The sequence below is a fragment of the Grus americana genome, chromosome 1 (assembly GCF_028858705.1).
Source record: "Grus americana isolate bGruAme1 chromosome 1, bGruAme1.mat, whole genome shotgun sequence".
Taxonomy (NCBI): domain Eukaryota; kingdom Metazoa; phylum Chordata; class Aves; order Gruiformes; family Gruidae; genus Grus; species Grus americana.
The window spans coordinates 212943601-212960332 of record NC_072852.1 but is presented as its reverse complement, the minus strand read 5'-3'; the positions used below and the strand labels follow the sequence as shown (position 1 = coordinate 212960332).

At 37.0% G+C, this 16732-nt stretch overlaps 1 protein-coding gene across 5 annotated transcripts in view; it reads left to right on the top strand.

The window, feature by feature from the left end:
* Positions 1 to 16732, top strand: part of PICALM (phosphatidylinositol binding clathrin assembly protein) — a 71483-nt gene that overhangs the window by 22292 nt on the left and 32459 nt on the right. For all 5 annotated transcript variants that reach the window (XM_054818924.1, XM_054818914.1, XM_054818903.1 and 2 more), the window contains exons 2-6: positions 9044 to 9186; positions 11369 to 11444; positions 12367 to 12469; positions 14683 to 14776; positions 15285 to 15396. In XM_054818924.1, the coding sequence (XP_054674899.1) occupies positions 9044 to 9186; positions 11369 to 11444; positions 12367 to 12469; positions 14683 to 14776; positions 15285 to 15396 (528 nt within the window). The remainder of the gene's footprint in view (positions 1 to 9043; positions 9187 to 11368; positions 11445 to 12366; positions 12470 to 14682; positions 14777 to 15284; positions 15397 to 16732) is intronic.

The window sequence follows — 16732 nt, the reverse complement described above, 5'->3', positions numbered from 1 at the left end:
GATCTTTGAAATTTTTCACCAAATTCTTAAAGAAATTGACAGCGTTAGCTGCAGCTACATCGTGTGTCTTTGTGGGAAACAGTCATGTCTCTGCTGACATTCTCATCCCCACCTTGGTAATGCCTTACCTTTGGAACTGTGTAACAGATGTTTATATTCAGCATTTGCACTTCAGTTGAGATTGCTAACCAAAAGAGGGAACACTTCACACTTGTTACTTTGTTCTAGTGATCAAATATTTGTCTAGAGAGAGAAGTATTAACACAAGAAAATGAGACCCTAATATAGTGGAAAGTGGTATGACTTGGGAGTTATATGATACAAATTGAAATCTAGTCAGCTAGAGAAGGGAATTGAACTTGAGTCTTAGCAGAGCAGATGCCTGTATGGGGGCTTTTTGATTGTTGGTTTTTTGTTTTTCCACCATTAATGATTAGCCACAAGTGTTCCCTTGTGCAAGTGGGAATGTCAGTCACTAGTATGCTATCTCTTCAGTTTGAAAGCTAATCCCTATGCTAAATGAATTGTGTTCTACCGAACTCCTCTATGTGGACATAATTTCATAAGAATAATTGCTCAACTCATTCAAGAAATGTTTTCTATTTTATTTTATAGTTAAAGAAATGGCTTTGCTATGTGTTTGGGCTTGATCTGATGCATACTTATCTTATACTTTGGATCCATCAATATGTATTTAAATTCTAATAATAAATTTTGGCTTTCATCCAGTTAAGAAAAGATGAAGTGTTGAAGCACAATAGAGCTTCCTGACAAGTTCATAGAGTTGGTTGAGTAACTTCTCCTGGGATGCTGAACTTCTAGTAGTTTAGAGTATTTTAGAGTATTTAGATTTTGACTATTCTGGAAGAGTAGAGTATTAAGAATTTTTTGTGAAAGTTTTAATTTGTGTGTGATTATATATGTATCCCTTTTATCATAGTATTTTTCTTGTCTGGGCATTGAGTTTATCTGAACTAAAGCAGCATATGCTATCTGAAAAGTCTGTAGTTTGATTTGAAATGACCTTTAAGCTTTGACAGTACCTTGTGGTAGGGCAGAGATACGTAACATGCACATATGCCCAAAGGTGATGGTACAAAGAAATTAGCTATTTGTTTAATTTAATAGGGTGGTACTTTAATAATATTTTAAAAAGTAATCAAAGAACTATTCATATATAGGAGTTGTTACTGGGCATAGCTATGTAAATGTGTGTTTGTGGAAAATCACAGAATAAATTGGAGACTCCTGTTGGACCTGGAGCTAAGTATGTGCATATTCTGAATATATAAGCTCAGGCTGTTACCATGTGGTTTACTTGATTAATCATCCATAGTATCTTTATGTTGATTTGGTGTTGACTTGGGGGAAATCAAATATTTGTTTAATGTGGTGAAGGAATATGTGCCTGTCTTTAATCATGCCTTGTGCTTCTAGTGTTTTATTAGTTTCTGATGTTAAAATATGCATTAAGGCAAATTTTACCCCTTTTGTAGTTCAGATGGCCATTTCTATATTGAATCTTGCACTAGATTGCAGTGCTGCATTTGTGACCCAAATTTCTGTGACTGTGGGTGGATGTCAAACACAGGCCTGACTCTTGTAAGAAGCTGTTTTGGGGGACATGAGTTCTTATAACAGGAATCAAAAGAAAACATGTCATCCGAGTGAAGCCACTCACATATTGGGTGGCTTCAGTGTGAAAACTGGATCCTTTAAACAGGAGCAGTAGTAAATTGGTCTGCTTGTCTTGTGGAGCTCTTCTTTTTAAGCTCTGGTTTTTTTAATATCTTTTTTTAAAAATAGATAAATTGGGCTAATTCTTACAGTGCAAACTTCTTAAGTTTCTGGCAGGGCCTGTGACTTATTTTATTTTCTAGTTGTAGTTAGTCTGAATATTGTGTATGAGCTGCTTCCCAGGATTGCACTACTTGTGTCCTAATCATTTTCCAGTCAACTTCATAAAACTGTAATATCCACAAACAGATGTGAAGGAAGAGCAAAGTGCTCTTATTTTGAAGATTATTTTTGGGGGGTTCTGTTTTAGACTAAATTTAACCAATCTGGATGAACTATATATTACAATGTTTTCACTTTTTTTTTTCATCAACACTGGGGTAATGAGCTCCTTCACTGCAACTGTTACTTGGAGATGCTGTTCCATAGATCAGTCATTCTGCTGTAGCTTCCCAATTTATGAAGGCAGTATGTAGTCTAGAATAATTTCTGTTCCCAAGTAATTTCCATATAAGTGTGTTTTGCAGCAGTTTGTCTTGGGGAAGCTCAGCTACTGAGTCTTGCACTAGAATTGTCTTATGTCTTCAGTTACTTTAGCAAATGTGAATTCAGATTCAATGAGATGTAGAAAATGGGCAGGTGACTTACTGGGCAAAGCAGTTCAGCATTTTCAAAATTTTTGGTGTTTGGCCTAAACTTATTATATAAGGGGTTGATTTAATCTGAATTTCATCTGTATCTGAGGGAATATGTAAATAAAGAATTAACTAACTGGAATGTCATTTACCTTACTCTCCCTTTATAGTTTTGGTGTGTGTTTGTTTTTTTACTGAAGAATGTAATGTGTTTAACTTTTGGCACTGTGTGTGCCTACTAATGTTGAAAGATCAATATTTCAATATTTCAGTTGCCTGCTTACTGGACGGATATGTTCTCTTGCATTATAAAAAAAAAAAAAAAACCCAAACCACAACTGTCAGCGTGTTGTGTAGAGAACGTTATCAATTATGCGCTCACTTTAGATAGCATCTTTGGTATAATAGATTAAAAAGCAATAGCTAGCAAGATGGAAATCTGTCACAGTTGCTTGACGTATTTTGGAGTAACTAGAGGTGTGGACCACACTTTCTGGCCTGGAAGATCTGGTTCTTGTAAATATTTTCAGGTTGATACTTATGAATAGAAACATTGTTCAAAATGAGAGGTATAGCTGAACCATTGGAAATATTCAGTACATGAAGTACGTAATTCTAGCTTATGTTAAGTTTGCTATTCAAGTTACTGCAGATGATACAGTCTGAATTAGCAAAGCCTATTTTCAAGCCAAATTTTTATAATCTTCCTGCAAATTAATATGGGTAAGATTCTGGAAAGAAATGCGTAAAAACGTGCTCAGCTTACCTGATGGCTCTTTTTGTGGAGAAGTAAACTAGTTTTTCATAGCTTTGTCTTAGGAGGCTGCTTAGTGCAGACTGAGGTTCTGCACAAGCAGTTAGGTCACAGGAACATATTGAAAGCACACACGTTCTCTAGGATAATTTGTGGCTGATGCCTTTGTATTGCTCTCTAGCCTGACTGCCTCGTGTTTGCCATGGGTCAAGAATCATATGATCACTTACCATGAGTTTGCTAATCCACATCTACATGCCTAGTGTGCAGTAGATGCTGTACTTCAACATCTTAGACTTGTAGTAGCTGCTGTGTGTAGATGATAATTTCTTGGGTGTGAATCTTCAGTCTTACTGTACTTTTACTGTACTACTTCACCTTTATACTTCTCTGATGGAACAACTCAATTCTGTTCAGCAATAAATAATTTGGGTTTTTTTTCTTGCAATGAAGCCTGGACAGCTGTAAAGACTATAGATATCTTGGTCACGAGTGCAAATACATTCTTTTTCTTTCCTAGAGTATTATACAGTGTTTTACTGCATGTTTTGTACTAGTTGACTTCAGGATGTCATGGTTTTGCCCCAGTCGGCAGCTAAGCGCTGCCCAGCTGCTCGCTCACTCCCCCCATGTCAGGATGGGGGAGAGAATCAGAAGAGTGAAAGCGAGAAAACTCATGGGTTGAAACAAAGAGTTTAATAGCTAAAGCAAAAGCCGCGCATGCAAGCAAAGCAAAACAAGGAATTCATTCCCCACTTCCCATCACAGGCAGGTGTTCAGCCATCTCCAGGAAAGCAGGGCTCCATCATGTGTAATGGTTACTTGGGAAGACAAATGCCATCACTCCGAATGTCCCCCCCTTCCTCCTCCTTTCCCCAGCTTTACATGCTGAGCATGACATCATCTGGAATGGAATATCCCATTCGTCACTGGGATCAGCTGTCCCAGCTGTGTCCCCTCCCAATTCCTTGTGCCACTTCTTGTGTCCGTTCCCTGCTCACTGGTGGAGTGGTGTGAGGAGCAGAAAAGGCCTTGGCTCTGTGTAAGCACTGCTCAGCAGTCACTGAAACATCCCTGTGTTATCAACTTGAGCACAATTCCAAAACACAGCCCCATACCAGCTACTATGAAGAAAGTTAACTCTATCCCAGCCAAAACCAGCACACAGGGTTAGGCAATGCAATTGCTTTGGTACAGGTGGAATTGCAGATCTTCAATATTACTGAAATGTTTGCACACCAGATCTTCGTTATGATTCCTTGCAAAATGTTTGCCTTGTTGGAAAAAAGCCATAAACCCAAAAAGAACTGAATTATGTGAAAGTCATTTAGTGGTAAAAAAACTTAACTGTTAAAACAAAAATATGGTTTAGTTTATTTAAAAACAAACTAGAATTGTTTGTTTCCTTGGGGCCTGCAGGAAAGATGGGGAGGGACTTGTTATCAGGGAGTGTAGTGATAGGACAAGGGGTAATGGGTTTAAGCTAAAAAAGGGTAGATTTAGATTAGATATAAGGAAAAAATTCTTCCCTGTGAGGGTGGTGAGGCACTGGAGCAGGTTGCTGAGAGAAGCTGTGGCTGTCTCCTCCCTGGAAGTGTTCAAGGCCAGGTTGGATGGGGCTTTGGGCAACCTGGTCTAGTGGAGGGTGTCCCTGCCCATGGCAGGGGGTTGGAACTGGATGGTCTTTGAGGTCCCTTCCAACCCAAACCATTCTGTGATTCTATGAAAATCTAGTTTTGATATCTCTGCTGAAATTTGGTGTACGATTTAATGTAGGTAGGTAAATGGAGTTCTTCAAAACATAAGTCTTATCAATCACTTAAATAGGTCTAAGGTTTTGAAATCTTTAGAAATATGCTCCTGTTGGACTACTCTTTTGGACTTTAACTTACTTTGTAAGTCAATTCTCTGGTTGGTTTTTTTTTTCTTTCTCTTTCCAAGGACAGTACATAAACCTGTAAATTACTTTAGATTGGAAGGGACCTCAGAAGGTCCTCTAGTCATGCCGCAGTTTAAACCATGGCAAATTAAAAAAGGTCTGGTTGCTTGTGGGCTTTAGTTCCTGACTGCTTTCATTGTGAAGACTTTTAATTTATTTATCTGATAAGAATTTCCCTTGTTGCAGCATGTCTGCTGCCTCTCATCCTTTTGCTGTGAACTTCTAAGAAACATCTGACTGTGAAGATAGCATTTACATTCCCCCTCCCTGCTTTTAGTGTTCTGTTCTGCAGATGGAATAAACCCACCTGCTTCAGCTGCTTCTTGTGCATCATGTTCTCTAAGCCCTGGCTGTCCTGATGGCCTTTCCTTGGGCTGTCTTCAGCTACATCCGTGGGCATGACTCTGCATTCACTGCTGTCTAAGCTTCCCTCATACAACTCTTCCAGCCAGCTGCAAGCTTAACTTGCAGTTCTTGTTGCTAACTGTTGCCTTCTTTGAAACAATGATCAATGTTTATTATTTAATATCTGTATGCCATGTGTCTTATGCTATGGAAGTTGTAGCAGCTCTTAGAGTTGGGAAGGTGGTTTGTACTTCCCAGGAGAGTTTTTCAGCTGTGAGGTGTTGTGGGCACTAATGCAGAAGGTCAACAGGGAGAGACTTTCCTTTCTGTAGTATTGATGGGGGTAAGTATTCAATCCTCCTCCTTCTCTCCTATGACAAGAAGTTCAAAGATGAAACAATCATCACGCTTTCACCAAGGATTATCTGGTTTTGTTTGCTTGATATTTTTGTTACTTTTTTATTCTTTTCTAAGGTTAAAGCTATTCCCCTTAGTGCCTTGCCCTTTGGTTATATACCTGCCTGTTGTGTGGCTCATACCATACCCAGTAACTAGCAGTCTTGAGATATGTTGCTTTGGGCACTTAGGTTCCAAAATACATAGCTAGTATTTTCATAGGTGGGTGTGAGATGAGTTGCGTAAAGTGTAGGATGTGAAAATAATTATATATTTATTCCTCTCCCTTAATGAAAGGTGTCTGTAGGAATAGGATAAACAGGCAAGAACACTGTATGTGACAGTCTTCCTGAACAGGCAGTGCAGCAGTGTGGGATGCAGGGTACGGTCTTCTCTTCTGCTGTGTCTGCACTATGCTGCTTATGGTTAGCAAAAAAACTGCTGATCTAATTTGGATTTAACTGTACAAATATTTCTTTACCTAATTAGCATTGCTAATGTGAATACTTTTGAAGAAGCTTTTAGATAGATGTAACTTTTCTGAAATGTATGATGTAGGCACTTTGGAGTATCAGGACATACCAGATTAGTAAGCATCTGTGTTGATCAACCTGCATTTTGTAGTGAAAGAAACTTCATGTTTTGCTAAACTTAAGTTTGTAGTAACTGGTATCACAGTGACTCTTATCCCTTGTTTGCATTTGCAAATTTACTTCCTTCCATTCAAGGCTAGGCTTGCCTGTGTACTTCTGTTCTTGCCTATGTTCTCTCCCAGTTGGCTACTAGTTCTTCTTCCTAATGTGCCTGCCCTCTCTCCCCCTGCCCCTCCCCCCCCAAAGTTCATTCATATGCTTTTCACATAAACTCTCATCAGTTCTTGTGAGGGATGATTTTCTGCTGGGTTACAGAGCCTGTTTTCTTTTCCACACTGCAACAGATACCAAAACATGATTTGAAAGGCCAAAATGTTTTAGAAAACATTTCTTCCAGCACAAAATATCAGCTAGAATGGATATAATTTTTTATAATTTTAGATAGTGGATTTTCAAGTGGCACCTCTTTCTTTGTTACTGTTGATTAGTTGGCAAATGTTGCATTTAAGAATAGAGGTTCTCACTTTCTAACATGCATTTGTGCCTCTCATGCCAAAATGTATGAGTTACGCATCACAGGATGTCATACTTTTGTATTTGATGTGTGTTCCTGCCAGATAGCCTTGCATAAAACTGCTTCTGTTATTACTTAGGTGGGAAGACCTGATGATCAAGAAGCTGCAGGGCTTGATTTTAATGATCCAGTTCAGAGCATGTCTCTTGCTGAGTAATATCCTAGCATTGTCTTAACAACCCCAAATCATCATCCAATAATAGATAACCGTGACTTATAAATGAGGTCATGAATGCCTGTAGTCATCACAGTTTTACTTGTAGATAAAGGAATGGCTAATCTCTCCATCTCATTAGATTTTGAATGTGAAAATCATTTCCTGTTTGCTTCCTTTAATACTTAAACTTGTAAATAGCAGGTTTTTCAGTTCTGACTGTACTAGTTCTGAGTTTATGGTAGCCATGCTTACCTGCTTCTGTGGCTGGATGAGGGTCTTCTCTTTCAGGAGCACTTCTTGATGAATGATTGTTCATAGCAGGATATCAAGCTGTCTTCAAAGTTTGAGTGAAAATTACTGTTTTATTTTTGGGGTGGTAATAGTAAAATGTCATCAGTACTATGTTGCATTAAGCTTCGTATTAAATGCTAGCAAGCTGTGTTATATGACATTTAGGTGTTACAGTTGCTTCTGTTATATTTGTCATTGTCATGATCTTAAGTCATTGCTTCCTTCATGGGCATTTGGAAATAAGTTACTGGATTACTACATATTATATTGGTTGTATTATAAGTATGTGTCATGCTTTAACCCCAGTCAGTAACTGAGCACCATGCAGCTGCTCGCTCACTCCTTCCCTCCCGCCCCCCCCCAAGGGGATGTGGAGGAGAATGAGGAAAAAAACAAACTCATGAGTTGAGATAAAGACAGTTTAATAGGATAACAAAGGAAGAGAATAATAATAATAATAATAACAATTATAATGTATATAAAACAAGTGATGCACAAATTAAATTGCTGACCATGTAGAAGGGGAAAAAAACAACCTGTTGCCCAGTCTGTTTCCAAGCAGTGAATCTGCATCCCAGCTAGCTTGCCCAGTTATATCCAGAGCACGATGTTATATGGTATATGGCTATATGGCTAGTCTGGGTCAGCTGTCCTGGCTGTGCTCTCACAGCTCCTTGTGTACCTGGCAGGCCATGAGAAGCTGAAAAGTCCTGGAATTAGTGTAGACATGACAACTAAAAGCATCAGTGTGTTATCAGCATTATTTTCGTACTAAATCCAAAACACAGCACTATACAGGCTACTAGAAAGAAAATTAACTCAATCTCACCTGAAACCAGGACAGTATGGCTCTTCCTGGTTATGCAGTTGTAACAGTAGCAAATCTAGAAGACAGACAAGGTAACTTTTCTTTTTACAGCTATTTGAAGGGTCACTAGATCTTGTCTACTGGAAGTCCAGGTTGAGTAAAAATTGGATAGCTTTGTTATAGCTACGCAACCTCGGGTTTTGGTATGCTCCTAACCATCTTTTCAGTTAATCACCTACTTTGTTGTAACTAAATTCATCTGTCAACTTCTGTAGATAGAGGCTTATTTTTTCATGTAACGTTTCCTCTGCCCTTTTGAAGATATTGATTGCATTGTGCCAAGACTAAGCAGTATTTGAATCTTTTATTACTCACAATGTCTAGAAGGGTTTACTAGCCATTAAAGAGGCCAGAAATATGAGGTTTACAATTAATTCTAGTCATAATCTTCCAGTAAAAGTTGATTAAATGGTAGCATGTAAGAATTATTTTGCTACTAATGCTTTAGATGTTTGAAAGCTGGGAGTTGTTAGTCAGAGACAGTGTAAGTCATTATGGTACTTCTGTTTCAGGACCTTCTAAGGAAACTGCAAAAGCAATTGAGGACCAGGAATCTTGGCAGTGAGCAGAGTGGAGTTTTATATTACGAGGTTCTGGTAGACCAGTGCCACAGTGCTTTTAAAGAAATTTATTTTACTGGAAAGCCCCTCAATTTTCGTAGAAAACATTACTATATAAAATGAGTGTACTGATTTTTTTTGTGTGTTATTGATCTTCCTTCACAGAACTCAATAAAAAAATTTCTGTGTTGCAGATTTAATCCAATGCACAAATGAGATGAATGTGAACATCCCACAACTGGCAGACAGTTTGTTTGAAAGAACTACCAACAGTAGCTGGGTGGTGGTCTTCAAATCTCTCATCACAACCCATCATCTAATGGTGTATGGAAATGAGGTAATATAAAAAATGATATGTCTCAGAACAGTTACAGCACTTCATTCCTATAAATGTCAGCTAAATGCTCCCACTAATTATCTTCGTAAGAAAATATTTATTTTTACCTTTTTGTGTCTAACTCTGCATAAGCACAGGTCTCATTATATGTTTGTCTACTTAATTTGTTTCTGCTTTAAAGTTTGTAATTCTAGAATTGTCCTGAATGCTGGAGGTACCTTTTTTTGTGGTTTTATTCTAATAATAAACCAAGCAAACAAAATTAACAAAGTCACTTGAATGGGATTCTGAAAGCTCAAAATGGAAACTTTTTTAGGTTCATGCTCTGGCTAATCCAGGTGGCCTTTTCTCCCAGATTACTCAGTTCTGAACTGATTTCCACCATCACCCCCAACCTTTTGCAGTGAAGACAAATGTGTGCCTGTGCGCGGGCTTTGAGTGTGAACATCTAAATTACACCACATACTGTAGAACAACTAAACAAACCTGCAGTTTACACAAAAAGGAATAAGCTTGGGTTTTTTCCACAACTTGAATTCCTACAGGGCCTTATTTTTTGAAATACCAAGCCAAGCATAGCAGGAACTTGAATTTTCTGCATTAAAACCCCCAAAACTATACTTTGAAGGCTTTCTTAGAAAGTGTAAACATGCCTTTTTTACTGCAAACCATCAATATAATGTAAGCTGTATGGATTTTGGAATTAAGAGGGATAGTTTTAGAAAATTAGAAGTAGGATTTTGTAGAGAGGACCAAAACTTCCTTTCAAGTTGCGTTCAGTGTTCTTAGTCTTCTAGGTTGTGTAACTGCTTCTTCTGGCTGGGTTGTGAGGGGTTTTAAGCTTGTTTTGTTTTTTAAATACATATATGTATACTGGTTTCTGTTGCAGGTTAGCTGCAGTGTATTTCTGGTCTTTTAAGCTAAGTAAGCCACAAGAGGGCAAACTTCTCATGTTGACTTTAAGCATTATTGCTGGCGTAATTGATGCTTTCCAGAATAGAGTCTGTATACTTTTGCTGTGCTTGCACTTTGAGTCGTATAAATTTTAAACTGATACCAATACACTTCATAGTAATTAAAGGTATTTTATGGGACCACTGTCTAAAATGCTTTCCATTTTAAGAATAAAACTGTCAAACAAATTTTACTTGCCAAATGTATTAGAGAAGTAATGAGGGTAAGATTGCTGCCTAGGATTAAACTTTTCACTAGAAATAGTACTTGAACATGGAAATCAAGTGTTGATGAAAATGTCTAGAAGTACATAGAGAATCTGTAAATCCCTTAGTAAAAACCTGAAAAGTGTTTGGTCCTCCAGCTTTTGCTTAATTCAGTTATAGCTAAGTACTGAGTGCCTGTACTTTTCTCTAGTCTTTTTTTCTGTGTAACCTATATATTTATACTAATGCAAATAATTCAATAGTACATGTTACACTAATCAGAACTACTTTTTTCCTCGTGTCAAAATGCTATTGGAAGTGAATGATTGGTTTACTTTTGTAGCAGCTCTCTATACAATGGTTCATAAGACAAAATTATTTTTCCTGCTGCATTAAGATGTGGTGCCAGTGACCTGAAATGTATCTTTATAAGATGAAAATAGCATCATTCACTTTGTGAAACGTAATTTGGAATTATGTGTAACGAATGAGATGTACTAAGTGTCATACTGTGTTAATGTTTTATATGGATTCTTGTATTTGTTTAACATTTAATTTATAAGCAAACTCATCTTGATATCAACTTTTTTCATATTTAAGGTAAGTACTGTTACAATTGTATGCTGAGCAAAGATGCCTTGGCTAATTGCTAAAATGAAATCAACTGTTATAAAATTGAAATTAGTGAAACAGTTGTGAGCCTGTAAAATGAGAAAGTATTCGGGGGGACTTATTCAGAAATTTTCAGTTCCATATTCTGGCTTAAAATAAAGTATTTCAGTCAGAAGGCTTCATGCAATATCTACGTGACTGATTTGTTCACAGATTTTTACATAAAAAATAACTAGCTTAATTTGAAAATTTATCTCAGTTTTTGTAATAGTTTCCAGATTTGAAATCAGTCTTAAAGAATAAAAGCTGAATTTCATAACCTGGATAAAAAGAGTTTCTGTTACTCTGTTACCTCAGTTCCAGCTCATTGGTAATATAGTAAAAGCATTCAAATTTTTCCTTTCATCTAGCGTTTTATCCAGTATCTGGCGTCCAGAAACACATTGTTTAATTTGAGCAATTTCCTAGACAAAAGTGGATTGCAAGGTAAGGCACCTTTTAATCAAAAGTTAGTAGTGTGCTGTGGGACAGTGAATACAACTTAGTAACTCTAATGGACTGTGTCATTTAAGAAGTAATTTTTCTGTCTGTTTTATCCCAGGCTGCATTTCTTAATTTAAAATGCTATTGTGGCATGACGGAAGTTGTCTGCTGGAGGAATTTATTGCATCTTTTAGGAGAGGCTTACTTATAAATGCTTCTAACTTTCCTAGCTAAACAGATCTGATTTAAATCCTCTTATTTCTGAAGAATTTCTCCATTTGGAGAAGCATATTTTGGTTAGTAAGTTAAATTTCAAAAAATACACATGTACATCAGATACAGTATGTCAGTGAGACAAAGTCTGTGTCAAAAAAAAAAAACCACCAAACAACAAGTCCATCTGACTTTGAGACTAATTCTATGGGCAAATGAGTTTCAGTTGAAAAATCTGAACCAGAAAGAAAAACCCTTGCAAACTGTTAACGCTGCAGTTCAGTGCAGTTCTGATCATACATTTTTTTTTTCTCCTCGGGAGGTTTCTTTCTTTATCTATTACTTTTTATGTAGCTGCTTCTAATTTTTCATGAACATCTTCGTGAATGCATAATGTAATCTTCTTGGTAATAATTTCTATCATACTATGAGATAACTTGCATAAAAACACTTTGTTTTGCTTTTAGAAGTGGAGGTGAAGTGTAAGCTTCTACATAGTTCAGGTCATCTAGATATTTGCAGTATTGTCTGTTTGATTTACATGGTGACTATGATGATATACACAGTTCTTCATAACACAGATTAACTATACAATATCAGGCAAAAATATAGTGAAGCTCTCTTGTGTTAATATCTTGCACTTTCTTTAGAGTAAGGTTCTTGATCTGTAATTGATTAAGTAAGTAATAAGCTTCTGAACCTTGTTTTTTAGGTTATGACATGTCAACGTTTATCAGACGGTATAGTAGGTATCTGAATGAAAAGGCAGTTTCCTATAGACAAGTGGCTTTTGACTTCACAAAAGTAAAAAGAGGGTAAGGACTGTATTTTGTTTTGTTTATCTTGAAGTTTTGTCTTATGTCCTGTAATTCAAGTGGAAAATGCCAGTGTTGGCTCCTACTTAGCAGAGACAGTAATGTCTGCTTCTCTCAATTGTGTATCTGCCAGGACACACAAAGGCTCAACTGCCCAGTTACGCATATTGCAAAAATATTTTACTTCAGTTATTAAAATTTTGTTTCTTTAAACATTAACAGTTTAATATAAAGAAATGAAAAATGGTATGCATCAAAGTATATATCAAAAAAGTGGAAGTTTAGACAAATCTTCCATGATAGAGCACAAAGTTACTTTGTCTTGTGTGTAGTATAGGGGACTATGCAATTTACTTGTGTTTCTAGCTCTGGAATGTTTAAATGGCAGGTGTTCTGTGAAACACCTTGAAGTCCTTCCTAGTGTCTCTCTATTCTTGTCCCAGAACATCTGTATGAAGTTTACTACCTTTGTAAAGGTAGCGCAATTCATACTTTTAACAGAACATTGTAGTAGATGCTACTCAGAAGAGTTTGTGTGCAGGAATTAAAATTTTCCCTGGAAAGTGAGCTCCTTTAAAAGAAATCAGTTGTGTGAGACTAGGTACCTGTTTACAGGTAAAGTAACACAGTGCAGAGCACCAGTAATTGTGTAAATTGCATGTTATAGTGAACGATGGAATTAATCTGGAGATCTCCTTCACAGGTAAGGCTGGAGAGGATATGCTGGTCATGGTTCAAAGTCTTTCCATCTTTGTCCATTATCTCTGTATGCAGGGCTTCTTAAATTTTAAAAACAATAATTTTGGTTTTACATTTGGGTATCCTTTATCATCCATACACAGGATAATTTATATTGATGCTTGAAAGTTAATTCTTAATTAACCCACAAAAATCTCAGCCTAAAACTGTTAAATGAGTTAACTGCAGTAGTGGGCTGCCTAATGATATCTTGCATTAGTGTTACAAAGCCATTTGAAATTGGCCTGAGAAGACTGTCCAAATCCCTTATACCTCCTTGCTAATACTGTACAGTTAATTTTGTTTTGAAATGTAATGGAAATGTAAAAGGGAAATCATGGTCGTCTTTCACTGTTTCTGCCTTTAGAGATGATTGGAGTCCCAACAACATAAACCACTTAGCCTTTTCCGCATATAGGATATGTGTGTGGTCAGGTGGCTGCAGATACACTACAGAGTTACACAGTTGCTTTATAATCAGATGTTTTAGACCTAATGAGGTGAATTATTTAGCCCACAGCATGTGCCTGGAGGTCCTTCTGTGAGCCAGCAGTGATACCTCTTCTGGTGGCAGCAATCTACCTTTTCCACATCTTTTTTTTTTTTTTTTTCTTTTTTCTCAGGGGCTCCACTCCTGTGCCCTGCGATGTTAGGTTTATTGTAGTTGCTGTCTGTTGTTAGGAGGGAGTATATGGCACAAGTAGAAAGCTGGAAGCAAGTGTGCTCCCCATCACTTTCCAGCCTGGAGAACAGCCACAACCTTTTCTGTGCAGACACGCTGAGATTTGCACTTGCAGGAAACATTTGGTTTTCTGTGTGCATGCTGATGCAACTGCAAGGCTGTCTGACTTGTCTTACATTACAGAAAGTTATTTCTCATCACTGAGGTGATTTAGTCTCTTCCTTTGTTGTTGCTTTTCTTGGATATTTTTCATCTTAGTCTATTTAATCTGGACAACAAAAAAACAACCAAATATTGGGAGTCAACGATTAAAAGGAAATGTCGTGTAGTGTATAATCTTTCTGAAAAAGCTTGAAAAAATGTCACATTTGTTTATTCTTTCTTACTGCTTTTACTTGAAAAGAAAATCATCCAAACTGACATGAAATAATAATCAGCTGATTGGAAAAAGCGTACGTAAAAATTTCCTTCAGAAATAACCTTCAGAGCATTTTTTTTTTGTTACCCGATGCATCATAGCTCTGCTATATTTCTGAGCACTATCAGTTTCATTTCCTCTGAATAAAAAATCATCTTGGATTCACATTTTGGCCAAATAAAAGTTGTTGCTTTTGTACACTGCAGTTATTACAGTTATATTGGCTAGACAGCATTCCTAAACATCAAAATGCCTGCTTTGGATGGCAATGATTTAAATGTTTTTTCTCTGACCTATTTTATTTTCTACGTTGTTTCTTACTAACAATTGCCTTCAAAATTCAGGTGAAGAATTTTCTTTTGTTTTGCACAACAGGGCTGATGGAGTGATGAGAACAATGAGCACAGAAAAACTTTTAAAAACTGTACCAATTATACAAAATCAAATGGATGCACTTCTTGACTTCAATGTAAGTTTAGCAGCATGTACATGTCTAACATACTATCGACTTTGTTGTACGAACCTGCACAAGCTTGTAAAATAGGTTAAGATTAAGTCTTGAACTTGGTTCCATGTTATCTGCACAGCTTAAAGAGCACAAATCATTTTGTTCATTGATATACCCCCGAGAAATCAGAAAAAAATATGATGCTCACTGGAGAGAATGTATTGCGCTAAATTAATGTTTTGTTGTGTATGTTGTGTAGGAATTGTTTGTTTGTTTAAAAGTTTATTATTTTTGTCCTCTTTCTTTTAATGTTAACTACTGTAACTAACTTAACAGAAATGTATGCTGAGATGATTTGATTTAATTCTGTGCTGAGCGATCCTGGGTTGACTTGCTGTGCTGCTACTTTCCATTAATAGCCAGTGAGATGATTGGAAAGCATGCCTTGGGACAGAGTGCTGGAGTTCAACTAGCAGTTTCCCAATAAGTTATCAATTCAGTTAAATTAACTTTTTTCTGGTCTTCCTAGGTCAATAGCAATGAACTTACAAATGGTGTAATTAATGCTGCCTTCATGCTCCTCTTCAAAGATGCCATTAGACTGTTTGCGGCATATAATGAAGGGATTATTAACCTCTTGGGTAAATATAACTGTTTTCTGCAATGTTAATCTTTGGGGAGGGAGCTCAGTAAACAATTGCAAATAGCTGCTTTTTTTTTTTTTTTTTGAGAAGTTGAAATTGGCTTACTGTAAAACATCAAAATATGACTGTTATTTCCAAGTCAGAATAATTTGCAAGGTTTTTCTGTCCAATTACATTTTCCATTGCATTGTATATAGGGGTGGGTAAATTTCTGAAAGCAAAACCAATTCAAGATTTTCTTCACTTAAACCTCAACAAACACTGAAAGAAAAAATTTTTGTGTTGGGTTTTTTTAATCCCCTCATTGAACTACATGGCAAACCCGAAGCATGATAAAGATGCTTTTTTCTTTAAGAAACAAGATCAGATTTTGTTTCTTTTTACGTGGAGTAAGTTGTGGTCAGTTACAAATTTGCAGTCACAGCATCTGTGATTGCTTGGCTATCAAAACTTTAATGTTGGTTGGTTTTAATGATTGGTTGGCTTATGTTTCTAGAGCATATCTGGTACTTTAAGGGGAATTACAAATTCGGACTTCAGGCCCTTTCACTTCCACACACTGGAGATGCAGAGGAGCCTAAATTTGGAAAATAATTAAGTTGAAAGTAATCTCATTTGCTTAGTTTGGTTGTATTCTGCGATTGGATGAAGCTACCCAAGTGCTATTATTACCTAATGCTTGCAAAATGGAAAGCAAAATCCAGAATTAGTAAAGGACAGTCATGCTTCCAGTCTGAAGCACCTGTCTACTTCTTTTCCCTCAGTAAGAGCAACTAGCGTGCAGTTTCCTTCACTCATGTTTTGTGTGAAGCTTAATATAGAAACAGGCCTTGAAAGGCTGTTTGAGTGTCAGACCCTCTAGCTGTCGTCACTGGTGTTTTGCAGTCAGTTGCACCTCATTGTGGACCACACCATAACAAAAGGCATCAGTCCGGCAGACAATATCAAAATCTTACCTTACATGTGGCCACTGGGATGGAGTAGATGTTTGACTGCCAGATTGTAAAATTACTCCCCCCCCCCATCCCCCCGCCCCCAAGAGGATGAATTTACATTTCTTTAGGTGACCTATTCTTAAACTTGATTGTCCTCTTCAGGGTGGTTATGCTTTTGTGAGATCTAGTACCTGCAAGGTAAGGTGTAATTGCATGCATGTGATCATTAGCTCACATTCAACGGAGCTTTTGTCTTTTGGTGCAAGTTAGGCATAGTCACTTCTGCAGTTAACATAATAAAATAGATCTGCAGGCATTTTCTGTTTGTCTTGATTTATATGCTTTTACTTTGCATATCCTTTGCCAGATGCTTGATTTCTTATTTAATGCAAATATTC